Source organism: Oncorhynchus gorbuscha, linkage group LG04, assembly GCF_021184085.1.
Source record: "Oncorhynchus gorbuscha isolate QuinsamMale2020 ecotype Even-year linkage group LG04, OgorEven_v1.0, whole genome shotgun sequence".
NCBI lineage: Eukaryota > Metazoa > Chordata > Actinopteri > Salmoniformes > Salmonidae > Oncorhynchus > Oncorhynchus gorbuscha.
In genome coordinates this window covers 11,544,568-11,566,112 of record NC_060176.1, presented here as the reverse complement: position 1 = coordinate 11,566,112, position 21,545 = coordinate 11,544,568, and the positions used below count along the sequence as shown (strand labels likewise).

General features: G+C 43.6%; 1 protein-coding gene across 8 annotated transcripts in view; it reads left to right on the top strand.

Annotated features, from left to right (window-relative positions):
• Window positions 1–21,545, top strand: part of LOC124033655 (myosin-binding protein C, cardiac-type-like) — a 40,288-nt gene continuing 18,743 nt past the window's right edge. For 2 of the 8 annotated variants that reach the window (XM_046345805.1, XM_046345804.1), the window contains exons 1-16: window positions 2–186; window positions 5,012–5,344; window positions 7,114–7,287; window positions 7,589–7,666; window positions 7,846–7,994; window positions 8,198–8,315; window positions 8,505–8,553; window positions 10,580–10,639; window positions 10,809–10,811; window positions 13,550–13,579; window positions 13,860–14,029; window positions 14,474–14,606; window positions 14,832–14,834; window positions 15,177–15,301; window positions 15,453–15,558; window positions 17,901–18,067. In XM_046345805.1, coding sequence (XP_046201761.1) covers window positions 162–186; window positions 5,012–5,344; window positions 7,114–7,287; window positions 7,589–7,666; window positions 7,846–7,994; window positions 8,198–8,315; window positions 8,505–8,553; window positions 10,580–10,639; window positions 10,809–10,811; window positions 13,550–13,579; window positions 13,860–14,029; window positions 14,474–14,606; window positions 14,832–14,834; window positions 15,177–15,301; window positions 15,453–15,558; window positions 17,901–18,067 — 1,723 coding nt within the window. In that variant the 5' untranslated portion in view covers window positions 2–161. Of the gene's footprint in view, window positions 187–5,011; window positions 5,345–7,113; window positions 7,288–7,588; window positions 7,667–7,845; window positions 7,995–8,197; window positions 8,316–8,504; window positions 8,554–10,579; window positions 10,640–10,808; window positions 10,812–13,549; window positions 13,580–13,859; window positions 14,030–14,473; window positions 14,607–14,831; window positions 14,835–15,176; window positions 15,302–15,452; window positions 15,559–17,900; window positions 18,068–21,545 lie in introns of all 8 variants that reach the window. The other 6 variants (XM_046345807.1, XM_046345806.1, XM_046345803.1 and 3 more) reach the window with 5 other exon arrangements.

Here is a 21,545-nt window from a genome sequence, read left to right as displayed (position 1 = left end):
CAGAAAGGGGATTGGGTCTAGACATCATGACAAAAGAGGTTGGGTTAGTGCTGTTGTGAAGGGGGGTTGCTCAGGAGCCCCACTATTAAACGCAAGTGGTGAGCTAGGAAGGAGCCTGTTATTTATTGTTGGTTACTTTCTGGAAGACACATTCAATCAGGATGCCAGAGCCGGTCAAAAAAACAGGTAAGCGTACCCGATCAGATTCCATCTCATTTTACTTCAGCATCACTGTATCTCCAGCTGCTATCTAAAGATGTCGCAGGATTTTTTACCTCCTCTCCCTTTTCCCTCTGTAATAACAAATCCCTCCCAACCTGTGGGACTGGTGGGACTTTTGATCACTGATCATCTCATGTCATAGTTTCTTATCTTCACAGTTGCATTTCAGAGAGGTTACGTTTGACAGTTGTTGCTTTTACAAGGGGGAACTTTGCCAATGCCTGCCTCTTCAGCTTCATATTAGCTATGCATGTCTTCTGTGCAGTTTTTCTGTCTATTTGATCCATTGAAACTGTAAAGGGAGTGTACAGTGCATTCGGAAAGTATTCAGACCCCTTGACTTTTTCCCATTTTGTTATGTTACAGTCGTATTCTAAAATGGATTAAATTGCCCCCCCCCCCTCATCAATCTTCACACAATACCCCATAATTACAAAGCAAAAACAGGTTTATAGAAATAATTTTAGATGTATAAAAAAAATATCACATTTACGTAAGTGTTCAGACCCTTTACTCAGTACTTTGTTGAAGAACATTTGTCAGCGATTAGATCCTCCAGTCTTCTTGGGTATGATGTTACAAGCTTCGCACACCTGTATTTCGGGAGTTTCTCCCATTCTTCTCTGCAGATCCTCTCAAGCCCTGTCAGGTTGAATGGGGAGAGTCACTGCACAGCAATTTTCAGGTTTCTCCAGAGATGTTAGATTGGATTCAAGACCGGGCACTGGCTGGGCCACTCAAGGACATTCAGACACTTTTCTTGAAGCCATTCCTGCGTTTTCTTGGCTGTGTACTTAGGGTTGTTTTCCTGTTAGAAGGTTAACCTTCGCCCCAGTCGGAGGTTGTGAGTGCTCTGGAGCAGATTCTCATCAAGGATCTCGCTGTACTTTGCTCCATTCATCTTTCCCTCGATCCTGACTAGTCTCCCAGGTATGATCTGTTTCACCGTTTTGAAATTATAGCACTTTACGTATCTAGTCCACCCATTTGAAGGTGTCATATTTGGACCAATTCACTTGATCATGAATGAATCGTGAATAATGATGAGTGAGAAAGTTACAGATTCACAAAGGTCATGACCCAAAAACATGCTAACCTCTCACCATTTTTTTGGGGGGGGGGTATGATATTTATTTCTCTGTAACTTTCTCACTCATCAATAGTCACGATTCATTCATGATTCTCTATAAACATGGTAGCATCCACATTAATGTAGAAACATATTTGATTCTTATTTACAATAACAGTGACTCCAAAATGAAACAATATATTATTTATCATTCATTGCTATTGGGCACAACATAACCAAAACCAACTGCAAATGCATCCAATAAGTTCATACAGTCACAAGCTTGATGTAGTCATTGCGTGCTATGAATATGGGAACAAATATGAAACTTTTGACAAAATGTTATACATTGTAAGTGAATTTGTTCAAATGCTTATGACACCTTCAAATGGGGGGACTAGATACATAAAGTGCATTGATTTCTAAACAGTAAAACAGATATGTATGAAAATACCCACAAATAAAAGGTGACATTCTGTACTGTCGCCTCATATAAAACATTTGATCTCAAAGTTTTAGCTTCACTGTCCAAATAAATACATAGGGGAGTGTATGTAAGCCTAAGTTCTAAATTCAGAGTGCATCATTTCATGCACCACTGAGTTCATGTGTAAACATCACTCATCATGTGCAGATGATCCAGAAATGCCTCACAGGATTCTAACCAGACAAATGACTTTCCAGTTTTTTTGTGTCAGACGGAAAACATTGCCATTCACTGTGGAAAGAGCAACTCAACAGATCAGATGACAATGCAGCCTCCTCCCAGTATCAGTCACTCAGATACAATATGTCTGCTAAGACATCTAGCGTTCAAGATCTCCCAAAGTACAACAGTCATGGGCTGTTTGAGTAATTCAGCATTAACATCAAGACCCTGTTATCAACAGATAATTATTCTGTAAATCTGTTTTTTGTTGAAGTGTCTTTTAAATGTAGAATGAGTCTCTCTACTGATGCTTTGCACTGCATCTGAAAAGGGGTTTTGAATTCCCCAACTGATGAAGAAATTGTTTGTGGTGAACTATTTGGACTGAAATAAAACAAGAACTAGAAGATACAGGTGAACTATATAAGTTAATTGGGTAAACACTTCCTGGTCCTAATGCTAGCTAGCTGCTTTGCTTGCTTGTTATTTTTTCCTTTTCTTTTTACAATAACGATTGTTAGTTGAAAATATGTTTCAACCCTCATATTATATATTTTTCTCATTTACTTTACTTTATATGGATGGATTTGAGTGAAATGTAATATAAATAGGCCCAAAATATACACAGTTGAGGTTAAGGAGGAGATACCAGTCATCAATAGCCTGAAAAGGGAGCACACTTGGAAGCCCAGAACAGGCGTAACATTCTTTCTATGCTCCCTGCGCAACTAAAATAGTGTCTCACTAATCCCTCTACTGTGCTACCTGTACCCCTGTCACTGGGGTTGCCTGCTGAGTGCATTTATTAGTGGGGCACAAATGCATTCTATATTTAAACCCATAGGGTCATCTTGCTCCATGTGGAGGTCATTTAATTTATGATGATTGGAAACCATTCCCTGGTTAGAGGGTAATAAAACACCTGATACGATTCACAGAGAGGAGAAATGTATTAGACAATAAAAACCTCTCATTAACAACACATTGGAGAGCTCTGATATCATCCCACTGCAATGCAGATGATTGCAATGATAAGATCAGCCTTTTCAGCATTTATCAATTTCACTTGATTAATTCAACTGAATTTAAAATAGGGATACAATTAAGGTTACTGTATATACAGTGCATTCAGAAAGTATTCAGACCCCTTGACTCTTCCCACATGTTGTTACATTACAGCCTTATTGTAAAATGGATTAAAACATGTTTTTTGCCCCTCATCAATCTACACACAATATCCCACAATGACAATGCAAAAACAGGTATTTTGAATGTTTTGCAAATTTGTAAACATTTTAAACCGGAAATATCACATTTTCATAAGTGTTCAGATCCTTTACTCAGTATTTTGTTGAAGCACCGTGGCAGTGATTACAGCCTTGAGTCTTCTTGGGTATGATGCTACAAGCTGGTATTTGGGGAGTTACTTCCATTCTTCTCTGCAGATCCTCTCAAGCTCTGTCAGATTGGATGATTGGAACGTCACATTGATTGGAACGTCACTGCACAGCTATTTTCAGGTCTCTCCAGACATGTTCGATCGGGTTCAAGTCTGAGCTCTGGCTGAGCCACTCCTACATTTTCTTGGCTGTGTGCTTAGGGTTGTTTTCCTGTTAGAGGGTTACTCTTTGCCCCAGTCGGAGGTCCTGAGTGCTCTGGACCAGGTTTTCATCAAGGATCTCTCTGTACTTTACTTCATTCATCTGTCACTCGATCCTGACTAGTCTAGGAGACTAGGAGTCCCTGCTGTTGAAAAACATACCCACAGCATGATGCTGCCACCCCCATGCTTCACCGTAGGGATGGTGCCAGGATTCTTTCAGAAGTGATCATTGGCATTCAGGCCAAAGAGTTCAATCTTGGTTTCATCAGACCAGATAATCTTGAGTCCTTTAGGTGCCTTTTGGCAAACTCCAAACAGGTTGTCATGTGCCTTTTACTGAGGAATACCTTCCATCTGGCCTCTTGTATATTTTTTTATTTACCTTTATTTAACTAGGCAAGTCAGTTAAGAACAAATTCTTATTTTCAATGACGGGTTAACTGCCTGTTCAGAGGCAGAATGACAGTTTTGTACCTTGTCAGCTCGGGGGTTTGAACCTGCAACCTTCCGGTTACTAGTCCAACGCTCTAACCACTAGGCTACCCTGCCACCCCTGAATATAAAGGCCTGAATAGTGTATTACTGCAGAGACGGTTGTTCTTCTTGAATGTTATTCCATCTCGACAGAGGAACTCTGGAGCTCTGTCAGAGTGAACATCGGGTTCTTGGCCACCTCCCTGACCAAGGCCCTTCTCCCCCAAATGCTCAGTTTGGACATGCGGCCAGCTCTAAGAAGAGTCTTGGGGGTTCCAAACTTCTTCCATTTAAGAATGATAGAGGCCACTGTGTTCTTGGGGACCTTTAAAGCTGCAGAAATGCTTTGGTACCTTACCCCAGATCTGTGCCTTGACACAATCCTGTCTCGGAGCTCTACAGACAATTCCTTTGACCTCGTGGCTTGGTTTTTGCTCTGACATGTGCAGTCAACTGTGGGACCTTATATAGACAGGTGTGTGCCTTTCCAAACAATGTCCAATCAGTTAAATTTGCCACAGGTGGACTCCAATCACATTGTAGAAACATCTCAAGAATGATCAATGGAAACAGGATGAACCTGAGCTCAATTTCAAGTCTCATAGCAAAGGGTCTGAATCCTTACGTAAATAAGGTATTCCAGTTATTTATTTTTATAAATTTGCAAACAGTTCGAAAAACCTGTTTTTGCATTGTCATTATGGGGTATTGTGTGTAGATTAATGAGGGAAACAATTTCTTGAATCCATTTTAGAATACGGCTGTAACGTAACAAAATATGGGAAAAGGAAAGGGGTCTGAATACCTTCGGAATGCACTGTATAACCTTATTTGTAATTTTTCGGAAGTGCTAACATTTTGATAATAGAACTACTATCGTGTGTCATCATAGTGTACCTCAAACATTTTACATCACAATTTACTGCAAAAATCCATGACAAACTGGGCATCTTAAAGGGAATAATTTCATTCTAACCCATCCTTCCCTCTCCAGTCTCAGCATTTGCCAAGAAACCAAAGACTCAGGTGGCAGAGGAAGGGGCAACAGTAGTTTTTGAGACAGAGACAGAGAAGCCTGATGCGAAGGTGAGATGGCAGTGCAACACAAAGGACCTTGCCTCTGACGACAAGTATGTGATCAAGGCAGATGGAAACAAGCACTCACTTACCATCCAAGCAGTCACCAAGGAGGACGGCACTGCCTATGCAGTGATTGCCGGAGGGTCAAAAGTCAAGTTTGACCTAAAGGTGAAGGAGAAAGAAGTCATGGAGGAAGTCAAATTGGAATTGAAGGAGAAAGTGAAGGAGGAAGTGAAGGAAAAGAAAGGTGGGAGTCTATGAGGCTGTAGACCTGTGTCCAGAACCATACTCACCTATGAGCCCAGTGTGAGGAGCACCGAGCACAGAAGCCACCAGACACCATAAACATGTTTGTTGATCACTGAGCACTGTTTGTTGCACTGCTGGTTGTTATCACCTCAATCACAGTATGTTTCATTTCATCAAGCACAGAGCACAGTGTGTACTGTAACATTACCTACATAGTTGATCACACAGCAACATGTACCCTTTCAGCCTGGCAGTAGGAGCTGTGTGTGGTTTGATAAGATGGAAACATGTCTGGGGTCAGAGAAAGACAGTGGCTGTGGAGAGCTCAGACTTGGAGCAGCTCCAGCCTGTCCAGGGCTGCTGTGATTCACATCAAACCCTCCCTGATGACCTTCACCCTGGCCTGGCACAAACAGATTGTTTCCTCATGAGTAACCACAGCAGCAAGTGCTCAGGATAGATAGTCACAAGAGGCATCTGACAGGAGATAACACAGTGCACATGGAAACTTGATCCGTTCAAAGTTGATAAATGGAAATATTTGCAAGATAAGCGTAGACGAATGTGTAAAATAGGGACCTTGTAGCAGTGGTAAGGGCAGAAATGTTGCAAGAGGCAGGCAGGTTCAGGTGCAGAAGTTGTGCTTTTATTCATGTCAATGGTGATCCAGACATTCATTTGACAATATTGACAAAGTAATCAAAAATAAACATTTGCAAACTTCTAATAACACTTATAATGAAAAAGAAAATGCCTAGAGGCAGGCAAATCTGTCTACTCCAGACTCAGGTTGGGGTATAACAGGCTCACATCAGCCTCCTAAAAATGACCGAAACAGTCGATTATATTTTTATAGCTCCCCCCTGGGACATACCTCTGTCAAAATGACAGTTAACAATAACTGGTAATGTAAAATACATATTCATTCCAAAATCCTTCATTACCCTTCAATGTGGAATAATAGTCTAAAGCAGACATAATAATCATCAGAACTTATTTAATTCACAGTCGAGTCATTCATAATACTGGCGTCCTCACGGGAAGGCCACCTACAACTATTAGAAAGCACCCGCGCACGAATACATTACAGATAGGCCCACTCAGAGCCATCTAGCAAAACATTGTCTATTATATTTACAAGATTGTCTATTTACCGCTCCAACAATGGAAATACACGTCCTTTAAAGATGGAAAGCAGGCAGGAAGAGGTGAGATCAGGTGGGACCATTCCAGCTAATGAAAGGGAAGATAGGCCTGTGGAAACAAAGCACTCTCAAATGCTAAGACATTTTATGAGTTAAGAGAGAGAGAGCATGCGCATAGGCTAAGTTTCACCACAAAATGTAACCCCTTGAGCATCCCATTGGTTCCTGCATGATGCCCCTCCTCGATCATCTCATTACTTCCTGCATTAACAACCCCCCCCCCCCCCCCCCAAAGCATTCCATCTTCCTGCTTGTGTGACACTTTTGATGTTGTGGATTTCCCCGGATTGTCTATGCAATTCAAATGTGGGTCAAAAGGGAATTAAAGTATTATCTGAGTTTTTCTTTGGTCCACCACCAACATTCAGCCAACTTGTCACAACTGTGGGAAGCATTGGAGTCAACATGGGCCTTGGGGGGGTGTGCAACTCAATATTAGGAAGGTGTTCCTAACGTTTCGTAGACTCAGTGTATGTGGCCTACAGTCGAAGGTACACGTAGTCTACTAACCAGAGAAACATTCAGTTCTATGAGTCTCCCATTGTTAACTCTTTGTTAACAGAGGAGGCCCAGGGTGGAGCAGGGGAGCCAGCAGCTTCCGATCCAGCTGCTACAGACACTGTAGCTCCAGCGGAGGCCCCAACCCCAGCAGAGACCCCTGCAGCAGCGGACACTACACCAGCAGCACCTCAGCCAGGTGCCAATATACAGGCACATGACACTCCAGGATTTGATGGTTAGACCAATGTTTACAGATTGTTCCACCGATCCTTTGAGCTACTGGATACACGCTTGTGGTGATGTTGTAGGGTCACAATGCATGGAAATGGATACATCGTAATATGCTTCACTGAAAAACTTGTGCACTGCGCTTGCCAGTATCACAATTTAGCTTTGTATCAGCCTCACAACCTTCCACAGAGCTTCTGTGAAGAAAAAAACACAAAAAACAGATGGTTTAACAATCCTCGGTAGTTTATTTGCTCCCAGTTTCTCCCTAGCTCTGTCCTGCTTAACATTTCCTGTTCCTTTCCCAGAAAGTCAAGCCCCTGACATGAAGACAGACCTCACTGGCCTGTTTACAGAGAAACCCCAGAGTGGGGAGGTCACTGTGGGTGAGTGACACCATTACATTTGAGTCATTTAGCAGACACTCTCCTCCAGAGCGACTTAGTTAGACACCAGACATGGTAACATTAGGGAACAGTACCCCAGAGATCATAGCTATTCATGCAAGCCATTCATAAAGATGCTATGGGCATGTCAAAGCATGTTTCTCTACTGTTCTGTCCAGGTGAGAACATCAATTTTGTGGCTAAAGTGAATGCTGCTTCACTGCTGAAGAAGCCCACCATCAAGTGGTTTAAGGGGAAGTGGATGGACCTGGCTAGCAAGTCTGGAAAGAACCTGCAGCTCAAGGAGCTTTATGATCGTAACTCTAAGGTTAGACTTTTTCCCCATCCATGGGCATGTTACATACTGTTGTCACCAATGTACAGTTCCAAACATCATGATAGGTTGGACACTGCAATGAGCTGTTAAAAGATGTTCAGGAAAGTCCTAGAGATCACCTTGCAAAAGACTTCAGGTTTTATGGTTTTGGTTGACATTATTATTACCAGGAATGATTTGGCCTTTGATTTCAGGTCTACACCTTTGAGATGCAGATCATTGCAGCCAAGCCCAGCTTCGCTGGAGCTTACAGGTGTGAGGTGTCATCCCGGGACAAGTTTGACAGCTGCAACTTTGACCTAACTGTGCATGGTGGGTGCCCTCACACACAGTACAATCACTAGGGGCAGATTAACAGAAATTAAAATTGTTCTTATTTTCTCCTTAGTGCCTGCCTTTCCTTGCTAAATCATACAGTAAATATCAGTTATTTTTTATAGTACCTGTGGTATAAAAATCAATGATAGAGAAGAGATAACTGATTATTCTATCATGTTTCAGAGGCCCGGGCTGTGGAAGGGTTTGACATCAGGGCAGCTTTCAGGCGCACGTAAGCTCAAACATTTATTTCTTTCTGTGTGTGTGTGTGTGTGTGTGTATGTGTGTGTGTGTGTGTGTGTGTCACAGGAGGTTGGTGGCACCTTAATTGGGGAGAACGGGCTCAAGGTAATGGCTGGAGTGGAATAAAAAATAAATAACAAATAAATGGAATGGTACAAATACATCCAGCCATTATTATGAGCCATCCTCCCCTCAGCAGCCTCTACTGGTTTGTGTGTGTGTGTGTGTGTGTGTGTGTGTGTGTGTGTGTGTGTGTGTGTGTGTGTGTGTGTGTGTGTGTGTGTGTGTGTGTGTGTGTGTGTGTGTGTGTGTGTGTGTGTGTGTGTGTGTGTGTGTGTGTGTGTGTGTGTGTGTGTGTGTGTGTGTGTGCGTGTGCAAAAGTTAAAGGTATATCAAGTTGTTATTTAGCAAGCTGTGTCAACAAAACAACACAAATTAATTTTGTACAATGGTATTATCTAAAGCATTTCTAGACAGCCCCAAACTAGCAGACTGTCCATATTGTTGGACAGTTATTTAAATGCTTCTCTTTTTTTGTTATACATTATGTGCCAATACACAATAAGTAAATAGCGTGTAATAGTATCTATACAGTCCTTTGAATATGTGAGAGAAATAACTATCCTCTCAATGCCAACTTGTCAGGAGTGGAGCTGCTAGGAAGAGAAGTGTACCATCAGGAAGGTAGTGAGGGTTTGCTGCAACATTGGTGGTTCATATCCAAACACTGGGGCCTCTGATTACCAAAAAAGACTTCAGGGAAAGGTTTTCAGTCCACCTTTTTCTCTGCTTTCTTTTTTGGCCAAACAGAGCCAGTTTCTGGGAATATGTAACTTCCTCGCTGGAATTTGAGAAGACAGCCTTGGTGTGAAAGAGACAGGGTTTGACCTAACTCAGAGACCACCTTAGATGTTAAATCCACTGGGTCATCCTTTAGCTTGACAGATTGAACACTGTCATCGTGTCAACTTTGACAGAACCAGCTTCTGGTCTGGAGGTGAGAGAGTACAATAGGCTGGGTTAACAAGCAGCTTAACAGCACACCAACTTTATATGTCACTCAAACTCTCTCTCTCTGATCTATCATGGGGTCTTTATCAAAACAGTGGAGCCAGCTGCACAAACAGTGAGCTGACGTAGTGAGTTTTGGTCTTGCCCCTGGTTTGTTGGTATTGAAAGTGCCAGGATGTGTTAAGACACACAGGCTTTTCTGTGGCACTGGTTCTCCAGGGCTGTCGGATGAGAGATATCACTGGAGGAAGTCACCGCCGTGTGTTGTAATTCTACCACATAAACCACCAGGCCCTCGTTTAATCCTGATCGCTTCAGAGATCAGAGGGAGGAGATAAACACTTCCAGCCGCATATAAAACGGCTGTCCTCTCCCTGAGATCCCTCATCACATTGATCAGTGTGGAATACAGATTCCATGGGGATTTTGACCAGGTGCTGGCATTCACTTTGAGTGGTTTGTTTTTTGTTTGGAAGATTGTTGCTTCTCATGGTTACGCCAGTACAGGGTAAGGATGCCAGAAAAGACAGCCAGTCTGTCTCTATCTATCTATATTATACTATATTTACAGTGCGTCCCAAAGTTGTCTTTGTTTCTTACCCCTTAAAATATCTACCAGCTCCCTGCGTTCCACCTTGAAATATAATTGTCCCCCATTATGAAATCGGGGAGAGGACTGTGGATTTGTCTCTGTCCGTTCCTTCATACGTTAGTCACACGTGATATCTCAGACAGTACTGGCCTGATTTAAAAAAAAATGTGGGTGAAAATGTGGGTGAATGATACATCTTGCCACAGAGATCCGGCACTTACAAAATTACACTGATTCATCCAAGGCAGGAGCTATAGTAATGAACTGAACATCATTCGTGGGGGACGACATGTTTATTGTTGTTTTCAAGGGTGCTGCTCATCTCTTATGGTGATGATGATAACTACACTGTAAGAATACATTGCTTTGATAGGGTACTGACATTGTGATATTGGTGCTGATATTTCTACAGCAGTATGGATGGAAGCGAGGAAGCAGGAGAGTTGGACTTCAGTGCCTTGTTGAAGAAAAGGTGAGTGTGAATTATCTCTGATTATTTCAGAACAAAAAGTTGAGTAACAACATTATTTTCCAAATCAGTAAGCTTGTTTCTCTTGGGCATGTTATCTCATTGTGTCCATCTCCCTTTGTCACCCCCCCCCCTTCCCCCCTCCGTTTCTTCACTGGATTTCACTATACAGAGAGTAAGTGACTACTACTAGTTTACCCAACAGATTGAATTAATGGACATGATTTCCCAGCTACTTTATCACTAACCTGAATTCAGGTCAGTCTTGCTGCCTACTCACAATGCATCTTGAGTCCTCCTGCTAATCTCATACTGGTCCCAGACTACTTCTGCCTAGCACACTCACACCCCTCATGCCCTGCAGAAGACTGTCACTTCTACCAAACAAGCTAGAACACATAGAGCAGTACACTATTAGAAAAAAAGGTACCAAAACGGTTCTTTGGCTGTCCCCATAGGAGAACCCTTTTTGGGTCCAGGTAAAACCCTTTTGGATTCCATGTAGAACCCTCTGTGGAAAGGGTTATACATGGAACCCAAAAGGGTTCTCCCTGGAACCAAATAGGGTTCTTACAAGGGTTCTCTTACGGGGACAGCCGAAGGACCCTTTTAGGTTCTAGATAGCACATTTTTTTCTGCGAGTGCAGGAGATTTAGCACACATCTGAATGGACTAGAAGCTTTCACAACACTTTGAGGTCTGCACCTGTTTCTTCCCTATGAGTGTCACTGCATCATCACAATGAGTCATCACTGAATCTCCAGACCTTCCTTCCATATCCAGTCACAACTCCACCTCTTTCTTCCCTATGAGTGTCACTGCATCATCACAATGAGTCATCACTGACTCTCCAGACCTTCCTTCCATATCCAGTCACAACTCCACCTCTTTCTTCCCTATGAGTGTCACTGCATCATCACAATGAGTCATCACTGACTCTCAAGACCTTCCTTCCATATCCAGTCACAACTCCACCTCTTTCTTCCCTATGAGTGTCACTGCATCATCACAATGAGTCATCACTGACTCTCAAGACCTTCCTTCCATATCCAGTCACAACTCCACCTGTTTCCTCCCTATGAGTGTCACTGCATCATCACAATGAGTCATCACTGACTCTCCAGACCTTCCTTCCATATCCAGTCACGACTCCACCTGTTTCTTCCCTATGAGTGTCACTGCATCATCACAATGAGTCATCACTGACTCTCCAGACCTACCTTCCATATCCAGTCACGACTCCACCTGTTTCTTCCCTATGAGTGTCACTGCATCATCACAATGAGTCATCACTGACTCTCAAGACCTTCCTTCCATATCCAGTCACGACTCCACCTGTTTCTTCCCTATGAGTGTCACTGCATCATCACAATGAGTCATCACTGACTCTCAAGACCTTCCTTCCATATCCAGTCACGACTCCACCTGTTTCTTCCCTATGAGTGTCACTGCATCATCACAATGAGTCATCACTGACTCTCAAGACCTTCCTTCCATATCCAGTCACGACTCCACCTGTTTCTTCCCTATGAGTGTCACTGCATCATCACAATGAGTCATCACTGACTCTCAAGACCTTCCTTCCATATCCAGTCACAACTCCACCTGTTTCTTCCCTATGAGTGTCACTGCATCATCACAATGAGTCATCACTGAATCTCCAGACCTTCCTTCCATATCCAGTCACAACTCCACCTCTTTCTTCCCTATGAGTGTCACTGCATCATCACAATGAGTCATCACTGACTCTCCAGACCTTCCTTCCATATCCAGTCACAACTCCACCTCTTTCTTCCCTATGAGTGTCACTGCATCATCACAATGAGTCATCACTGACTCTCAAGACCTTCCTTCCATATCCAGTCACAACTCCACCTCTTTCTTCCCTATGAGTGTCACTGCATCATCACAATGAGTCATCACTGACTCTCAAGACCTTCCTTCCATATCCAGTCACAACTCCACCTGTTTCCTCCCTATGAGTGTCACTGCATCATCACAATGAGTCATCACTGACTCTCCAGACCTTCCTTCCATATCCAGTCACGACTCCACCTGTTTCTTCCCTATGAGTGTCACTGCATCATCACAATGAGTCATCACTGACTCTCCAGACCTTCCTTCCATATCCAGTCACAACTCCACCTGTTTCTTCCCTATGAGTGTCACTGCATCATCACAATGAGTCATCACTGACTCTCCAGACCTTCCTTCCATATCCAGTCACGACTCCACCTGTTTCTTCCCTATGAGTGTCACTGCATCATCACAATGAGTCATCACTGACTCTCCAGACCTTCCTTCCATATCCAGTCACGACTCCACCTGTTTCTTCCCTATGAGTGTCACTGCATCATCACAATGAGTCATCACTGACTCTCCAGACCTACCTTCCATATCCAGTCACGACTCCACCTGTTTTAAAAGCAATGGTTTATTTCCGCCCCCATCACACACAGACATTGTTCCGTCTCACTCAATCTCTTAATGTCAAACCTATCTCCTAGTCTAGTGGATTTCATGCCCTGGCATTTACCTTGATGTCATGCATTGACCTATACTGGCAAGGACATTGTTTTAGGGTCTCTTGTTTGTTGAAAATGTGAATGTTGTTTTCAAAATTCATAATACAGTAAAAATGATTCTGATTTGATGTTCTATATAATTCAGATTAATCTTAATTTATTTTCAATATTTTACAATAGCTATGTCACTTTTCTGCATGTCTGCAGACCATTGCAGCAGAAATTATATTTGTTGTAGTTATTGCACTTGTTTGCGGTCTTCATGGGTGGGTTCTAGGGTGCTATAATTCGATTTTGGGTACTGCAATGTATATTTAATGTGTGTATTAATCTGTTTGGTTTGTCTTGTCATGCATGTCGCTTGGGTTCTGCTTCGGAATGAGCGCAGCAGTTGTTTTAAAGGTTCGCCAGGTCATCGGTAAGAAACAATTGTTGTCGATGTAATAATGTGCTATCTGATTGTTATGTGAAGACTGCAATGAGTTTTTGAGGGAAACCTGAATGCAAATTTGACTTATAAAATTGTAATGGAAAATTGAAGAAAATGTATAATGAAGAAAATGTCTAAGTCGGCCTATTGAGCATGAGTAGACCAAACTGTTACTGTGCATGGTCAGTAATGTAGCCTAATGATAATGCTAAGTGATGGCTTCAGACAGTGCCTTACCTTGTCCCCTTGTGTCCTCTTTCTGTGCCAGTGCCTCTAAGACCCAGGTCAAAAATGAGCCTGATGAGGATGTATGGGAAATCCTCCAGAAGGCTCCAGCCAGTGAGTATGAGAAGATCGCCTTCCAGTATGGCATAACAGACCTGCGTGGGATGTTGAAGAGGCTGAAGAAGATGAAGAAGGAGGAAAAGAAGAGTGAAGGTTGGTATCTCTATCTTTGTGAAACCAACACATATCCTTCAGCTAATACATTATGCATCCTGAGACTGAACCCGACCTAAAATGGACACCGCAAATACCCATTTAGGTACTCATCCCTTCAGTCATCCCTCCATGGAAGCCTCCATTGTAGAAGCTAGCTACTGTATCTGTATTTACAGCTAAATGTTACCTCTGCAGCACAGGAGGTTGCTGAGGGGAGGACGGCTTATAATAATGGCCAGAACGGAGGGAATTGAATTGCATCAAGCATGGAAGCTATGTGTTTGATGTAGTTGATACCATTCCACTTACTCCACTCCAGCCATTACCACAAGCCGGTCCTCCCCAATTAAATCGCCACCAACCTCCTGTGCTCTGCAGATAAGTATTGTTAACTATAGGAAAATTAATTTCTCTCCATGTGTCTGTGTCTCCAAACTCCAGTTTTCCTAAAGAAGCTGGACCCTGCCTACCAGGTAGAAAAAGGGCATAAAATGAAACTATGCATTGAGGTGGCCAATGAAGACGTAGATGTAAAATGGCTGAAGAATGGGCAGGAGATTCAATCAACTGGAAGGTAGCCATCAGTGGAGAGGGTTTTCTGAGCTTGTATTCAATTAGAAGGAATTACTGATGTACCATCTCTTACAAATGTGTGTACAACACATGTTTATTCAGCAACTCAACAATGCAATTAGCTATCTCTCAGATTGCTGTATAATGTCATGCTAACGTTCCTCTTCTCTCACCCGACACAACACATGGATGGACTGTGCTGATCTTACTGACCTTTCATGAACAGCAAGTAAGTGCTTTCATCTTGTCAAGCAGCACATCTGAGATTGTTTTGCTAGGTACCAACAGTAGCAAAGGGCTGAAATAAGCTAGAGAGGAATACGACTGTCAACCATTGTAAATATGGAAGCTTTTTGGGGTCTCCACACTGCTGTCTACTCTGACAACATGATGATGACTGATGTAAAACTGTTATCAACCAATTTACCAACTATCTATACAATGTATCATCAACAGGAAGAGTGTTACACAGAAGGCTATTGCAGTTTGAATGTTGTCTATGTCTGTCAAAAAGAAGGGACAATTGAGTGAATAATTGAGTGGATAATGAAGGTTCTTGTCCATCTACCAGGTACATCTTTGAGAGTGTTGGCAACAAGCGATACCTCACCATCAACCACTGCTCACTGTCAGACGATGCCACATACACTTGTGTGGTCGGAGATGAGAAGTGCACCACAGAGCTCTTTGTCAAAGGTGCATGTGAGACAACTGAAAGTGGACAATCAACGGTCCAACATCAATGTTTCATTTGTACACCAGTTTGAATGCATTTCACACTGTCATTATATTTGTGCCTGGTGGTATAATGGTGGTTCTTACTGTTTCTTTCTCTGTGTGTCTGCAGAGCCTCCTGTCACTATTACAAGTCATCTGGAGGACCAGATGGTCATGAAGGGTGAGCGGGTGGAGTTAGAGTGTGAGGTGTCAGAAGAAGGGGCTACTGTCAAATGGTAAGACGTTCCCTCAACCCACAAATCAAACTCAAACACCATAACTTCCATACCATAGAAGGTGTGAGGAGGTTAACAATGGGTGCCATACCAGACAGGGTCTTAAGATTTACAAAGTGCCAAGTCCCTGACCCAGGACATCAAAAGCATGGTCTGGCATACTGTTCACATTATGTCACTTCACAACAACTCAGGCAGACACAATAGATGGCTGTAATAACTAATATGGTGACATAGTGGTACAGTAGGAAATAGCTATATTTTGTGTTTCTCTTGTTAGAAGTAATCCACGTATCAGATCTTGGTTTGATACATTACTCTGGTTGTAAGGATTGAAATAGATGTAGTTTCTGAGTCTGCGCTGCATGGTACAATTTCCTCACATGTCCAGTTGATGGCATTTGTGTCTCTCATGGCTTTAATGTGTTAGTCACCCCGAGGCTCTGACTTCCCTGATTGAAAGATAGATGCTGACCTGCCTGCCACAGTGACTCTGCCACGGTGTCTCAGCCACAGTGTCTCTGCCACGGTGACTCTGCCACGGTGTCTCAGCCACGGTGTCTCAGTCACTGTGTCTCTGCCACGGTGTCTCTGCCACGGTGTCTCAGCCACGGTGTCTCTGCCACGGTGTCTCTGCCACGGTGACTCTGCCACGGTGTCTCTGCCACGGTGACTCTGCCTCTGCCACGGTGTCTCTGCCACGGTGACTCTGCCACGGTGACTCTGCCACTGTGTCTCAGCCACGGTGTCTCTGCCATGGTGACTCTGCCACGGTGTCTCAGTCACTGTGTCTCTGCCACGGTGTCTCTGCCACGGTGTCTCAGCCACGGTGTCTCTGCCACGGTGTCTCTGCCACGGTGTCTCTGCCACGGTGACTCTGCCACGGTGTCTCTACCACGGTGTCTCTGCCACGGTGTCTCTGCCACGGTGTCTCAGCCACGGTGTCTCTGCCACGGTGACTCTGCCACTGTGTCTCAGCCACGGTGTCTCTGCCACGGTGACTCTGCCACGGTGACTCTGCCACTGTGTCTCAGCCACGGTGTCTCTGCCACGGTGACTCTGCCACGGTGTCTCAGTCACTGTGTCTCTGCCACGGTGTCTCAGCCACGGTGTCTCTGCCACGGTGACTCTGCCACGGTGACTCTGCCACTGTGTCTCAGCCACGGTGTCTCTGCCACGGTGACTCTGCCACTGTGTCTCAGCCACGGTGTCTCTGCCACGGTGACTCTGCCACGGTGTCTCAGTCACTGTGTCTCTGCCACGGTGTCTCTGCCACAGTGTCTCTGCCACGGTGTCTCAGCCACGGTGTCTCAGTCACTGTGTCTCTGCCACGGTGTCTCTGCCACGGTGACTCAGCCACGGTGACTCTGCCACGGTGACTCTGCCACGGTGTCTCAGCCACGGTGTCTCTGCCACGGTGACTCTGCCACTGTGTCTCAGCCATGGTGTCTCTGCCACGGTGTCTCTGCCACAGTGTCTCTGCCACGGTGTCTCTGCCACGGTGACTCTGCCACTGTGCCTCAGCAACGGTGTCTCTGCCACGGTGTCTCTGCCACAGTGTCTCTGCCACGGTGTCTCTGCCACGGTGTCTCAGCCAGGGTGTCTCAGTCACTGTGTCTCTGCCACGGTGTCTCTGCCACGGTGACTCTGCCACGGTGTCTCTGCCACGGTGTCTCTGCCACGGTGACTCTGCCACGGTGACTCTGCCACGGTGTCTCTGCCACGGTGTCTCTGCCACGGTGTCTCAGCCACGGTGTCTCAGTCACTGTGTCTCTGCCACAGTGTCTCAGTCACAGTATATCTGCCACAGGGCTAGGCTGGATATCATAACATGCAGTAAATTATCAGCCACATGAAAGGTCACACAGAGCTGTTAGCACCTCCCCTGTCCTTTAACGGAACAAGAAAGTAATTGTGAATTATGGTCACCCATCTAAAATACAAACAGGGTGATATTCCTGGAATTGGGCCTAATCATGGGCACAGAAATAAATATCTATCTGCCAGTTTGTTTCTTTGGGAAAACATACAGTATCAGATTGCCATGATACCACTGTTAATATCTGTGCAACAGTGCCTTCATTGGTGAAAATGAAATAGTTGTGGTAAAGTGATGACCATTCAGAAAAGCGACATGCTGAGAACATTTGTAATACAAAATGGCTGACTGTATTACATCGACAACTCTGTATCACATTCACTTGATACTGTCTAACATAACCTCAAATCAAAGCTGTTATAGTGACACCTCTGACTGTTTTGTAGAAATGTAGATTAAATTAATCAGACAATAATGGAGAATTTGATACTGCTGGTGCTCATGTGGTGCTCCGTCTATGCAGGGAGAAAGATGGTGTGGAGCTGACAAGGGATGAGTCCTTCAAGTACCGCTTCAAGAAAGATGGCCGCAAGCACGTCCTCATCATTAATGAGGCAACTAAGGAGGACTGTGGCCACTACACAGTTAAAACCAATGGTGGTGAATCTATGTCTGAACTCATGGTGTCAGGTAAGTGCTCACGTCAGACAACAGAACAGAATGAAATACATCTCTGCTCAACAATGTTGAATATGATAGCTAGTATCCTGGGGTCCAACCACCTGCAATCCAAAAAGCATGTCCAGTTTATAGACAGACAAAGTAATCTTTGAACTAGAGTACTGGGCTGAAGATACAAAAAACATTGTGAATCTTCTTCCTCACCCTTCACCGAGACACAGACTACTCTTGTGTTCCTGTCACTCCAAGCAAGCCCCTGTTCTGCCTAACCTTGAAACATGGCTGCCCACGCCATCAACCATGTTACTATGTCAAGGTTACCGCACAGACACAAGTCTGTCCAAATGCCAGCTAAAGTTAGAAGACATGGCCCATATATTTTATCTGAAGGGTACAGGCTGGCGCAGGTGACCCTCATTTGTCTATCTATGTCTTTGTCTGTCTCTCTCTCTCGCGCGCGCGCTCTCTCTGTCTCTCTCTGTATGTGTTCTAGCTTTCTCTCTCTGTTTGTTCTCTCTCTCTGTGTTCTCTCTCTCTCTCTCTGTGTTCTCTCTCTCTCTCTCTGTGTTCTCTCTCTCTCTCTCTCTCTCTCTCTCTCTCTCTCTCTCTCTCTCTCTCTCTCTCTCTCTCTCTCTCTCTCTCTCTCTCTCTCTCTCTCTCTCTCTCTCTCTCTCTCTCTCTCTCTCTCTCTCTCTCTCTCTCTCTCTCTCTCTCTCTCTCTCTCTCTCTCTCTCTCTCTCTCTCTCTCTCTCTCTCTCTCTATTCTGTCCTGTCCTGTTGTACTGCATGTTTAATTTCTTCTGTATATCTAATTTTGCCAATAGGTGTATATTTATAGGAATATTCCAAAAAGGTATTCAGGGAACATGGCAAACTAAAAATGTTGTCCTATTCCAGCGAGTATAGAGAATCAAACCACAGGCGATGTGGTAGAGACGTTGGATGATGACCATTCAATGGAAACGAACGTAGGAGAAAATCTAAACGAACGTAGGACAAAAATTAAATAACATTAATTTTGATTGAACAACAACCATCAATTAACAATGTCACTTCAGCATTTTCAACTGTGACAGAACCTTAGCTGTGTCATTATGACAATTAAAAACACCCATTCTCCACCATCTCATAACTAAACATCAGTTTATCACCGTTTTACAATCCTAACATGACCGTAAGTGCCCAGTCATTGATGTCAAGAGCTGCAGTTTTGAACATTTTGAACATTTTGGATGTAGATGTACAGTACCAGTCAAACGTTTGGACACACCTACTCATTCATGGATTTTTCCTTATTTTTTACAATTGTAGAATAATAGTGAAGACATCAAAACTATGAAATAACACATATGGAATCATGTGGAAATATATTTTATATTTGAGATTCTTCAAAGTAGCCACCCTTGGCCTTACCACACTCTTGGAATTATCTCAACCAGCTTCACCGGGAATGCTTTTCTTGAAGGAGTTCCCACATATGCTGAGCTCTTGTTGGCTGCTTTTCCTTCACTTTGTGGTCCAACTCATCCCAAACCATCTCAATTGGGTTGAGGTCAGGTGATTGTGGAGGCCAGGTCATCTGATGCAGCACTCCATCACTCTCCTTCTTGGTCAAATAGTATTTTTTGGCTACTACATAATTCCATATGTGTTATTTCGTAGTTTTGATTTCTTCACTATTATTCTACAATGTAGAAAATAGTAAAAATAAAGAAAAACCCTTGAATGTGTAGGTGTGTCCAAACTTTTGACTGGTACTGTATATAAACAGACATGTATGTTTGTATATATACAGTTATCAAACCAAATAAAAATCAAATTACATTTTATTTTTCACATAGGCCAAATACAAATATAACCTTATCATGAAATGCTTACTTACGAGCCCTTAACCAACAATGCATAGTTTTTATTTTTTTATTTTAGTAAGTAAGAAATGTTCTGCTAAATGGACTAAAGGAAAAATAGTAACACAATAAAATAACAATAATAAGGCTATATACAAGGGGTACCGGTACAGAGTAAATATGCAGGAGTACGGGTTAGTCGTGTAATTGAGGTATTTTATACAGTACATGTAGGTAGGGGTAAAGTGACTACGCATAGATAATAAACAGAGAGTAGCAGCAGTGTATGTGAGGAGTGTGATGGAATATTAATGTATATGTGTGTGGCGTCAATATGAATGTGTGTGTTTTCTGTGTGTGTCCGTGTGTGTATTGCAGTGTCAGTGTAGTATGTGCGGGTGTGTGGTTAGAGTCTAGTAAGTGTATATCGAACCTGTGCAAGAGAGTCAGTGCAAAAAAAAAGAATAAAATAAGGGGGTCAGTGTATATAGTCCAGGTGGCTATTTGATTAACTGTCGAGCAGTCTTATGGCTTGAGGGTAGAAGCTGTTAAAGAGCCTTTTGGGCCTAGACTTAGTGCTTGGGTATCGGTTGCTGTGCGATAGCAGAAAGAACTGTGAAAGAACTTGAGTGGCTGTAGTTTTTTGCCATTTTTAGGACCTTCCTCTGACACCGCCTGGTATAGAGGTCCTGGATGGCAGGAAGCTGGGCCGTACACACTACCCTCTGTATTGCCTTACGGTCAGATGCCGAGCAGTTGCCATACCAAACAGTGATGCAACCAGGCAGGATGCTCTCGATGGTGCAGCTGTAGAATCTTCTGAGGATCTGAGGACCCATGCAAAATCTTTGCAGTCTCCTGGCATTATCGTGCTCTCTTCAAGACTGTCTTGGTGTATCTGGACCATGATAGTTTCTTAGTGATGTGGACACCAAGGAACTTGAAGCTCTCGATCTGCTCCACTACAACCCTGTCGATGTGAATGGGGGAGTGCTTGGCCCTTCTTTCCTATAGTTCACAATCAGCTCCTTTGTTTTGCTCTGGTTGAGGGAGAGGTTGTTGTCCTGCCACCACACTGCCAGGTCCCTGACCTCTGCTCTGGTTCGTCGTTGGTGATCAGGCCTACTACTGTTGTGTCATCGGCAAACTTAATGATGGTGTTGGAGTCGTGTGTGGCCACGCAGTCGTGGGTAAACAGGGAGTACAGGCGGGGACTAAGCACAAACCCCTGAATACACAAGTATCTTGTGTGTATTATTGTATTGTGTGTTGCTCAGCGGTTATTGCTCGTAGTTGAATTTAAAGATGATATCTGGCCCAGCTCACAACTATAGTTTATCTGGGCCCCATCAAAATTTAGCCATTGCCAAGAATTACCAGCTGCCAATCCCATTATGCTCTAGGTAGCAGCTTCTCATTGCTCCTGTCAGCTAACTTCATTCTACCGTAACCTTCACTAGGAGTGGAGTAGTTTACATTGATCATTACGGACACTACCTGTCCACTACCCTTAACTGTCTCGTACTCTCTCTTATGTTGATAGACTTTGAGCTTGCAGCCTCCATTGATGTCTAAAAGTATTCGTTTCCTGTGTGGATCAGATGCCCTATCCTCTATGCATCTGGTGTTGTCATATACTG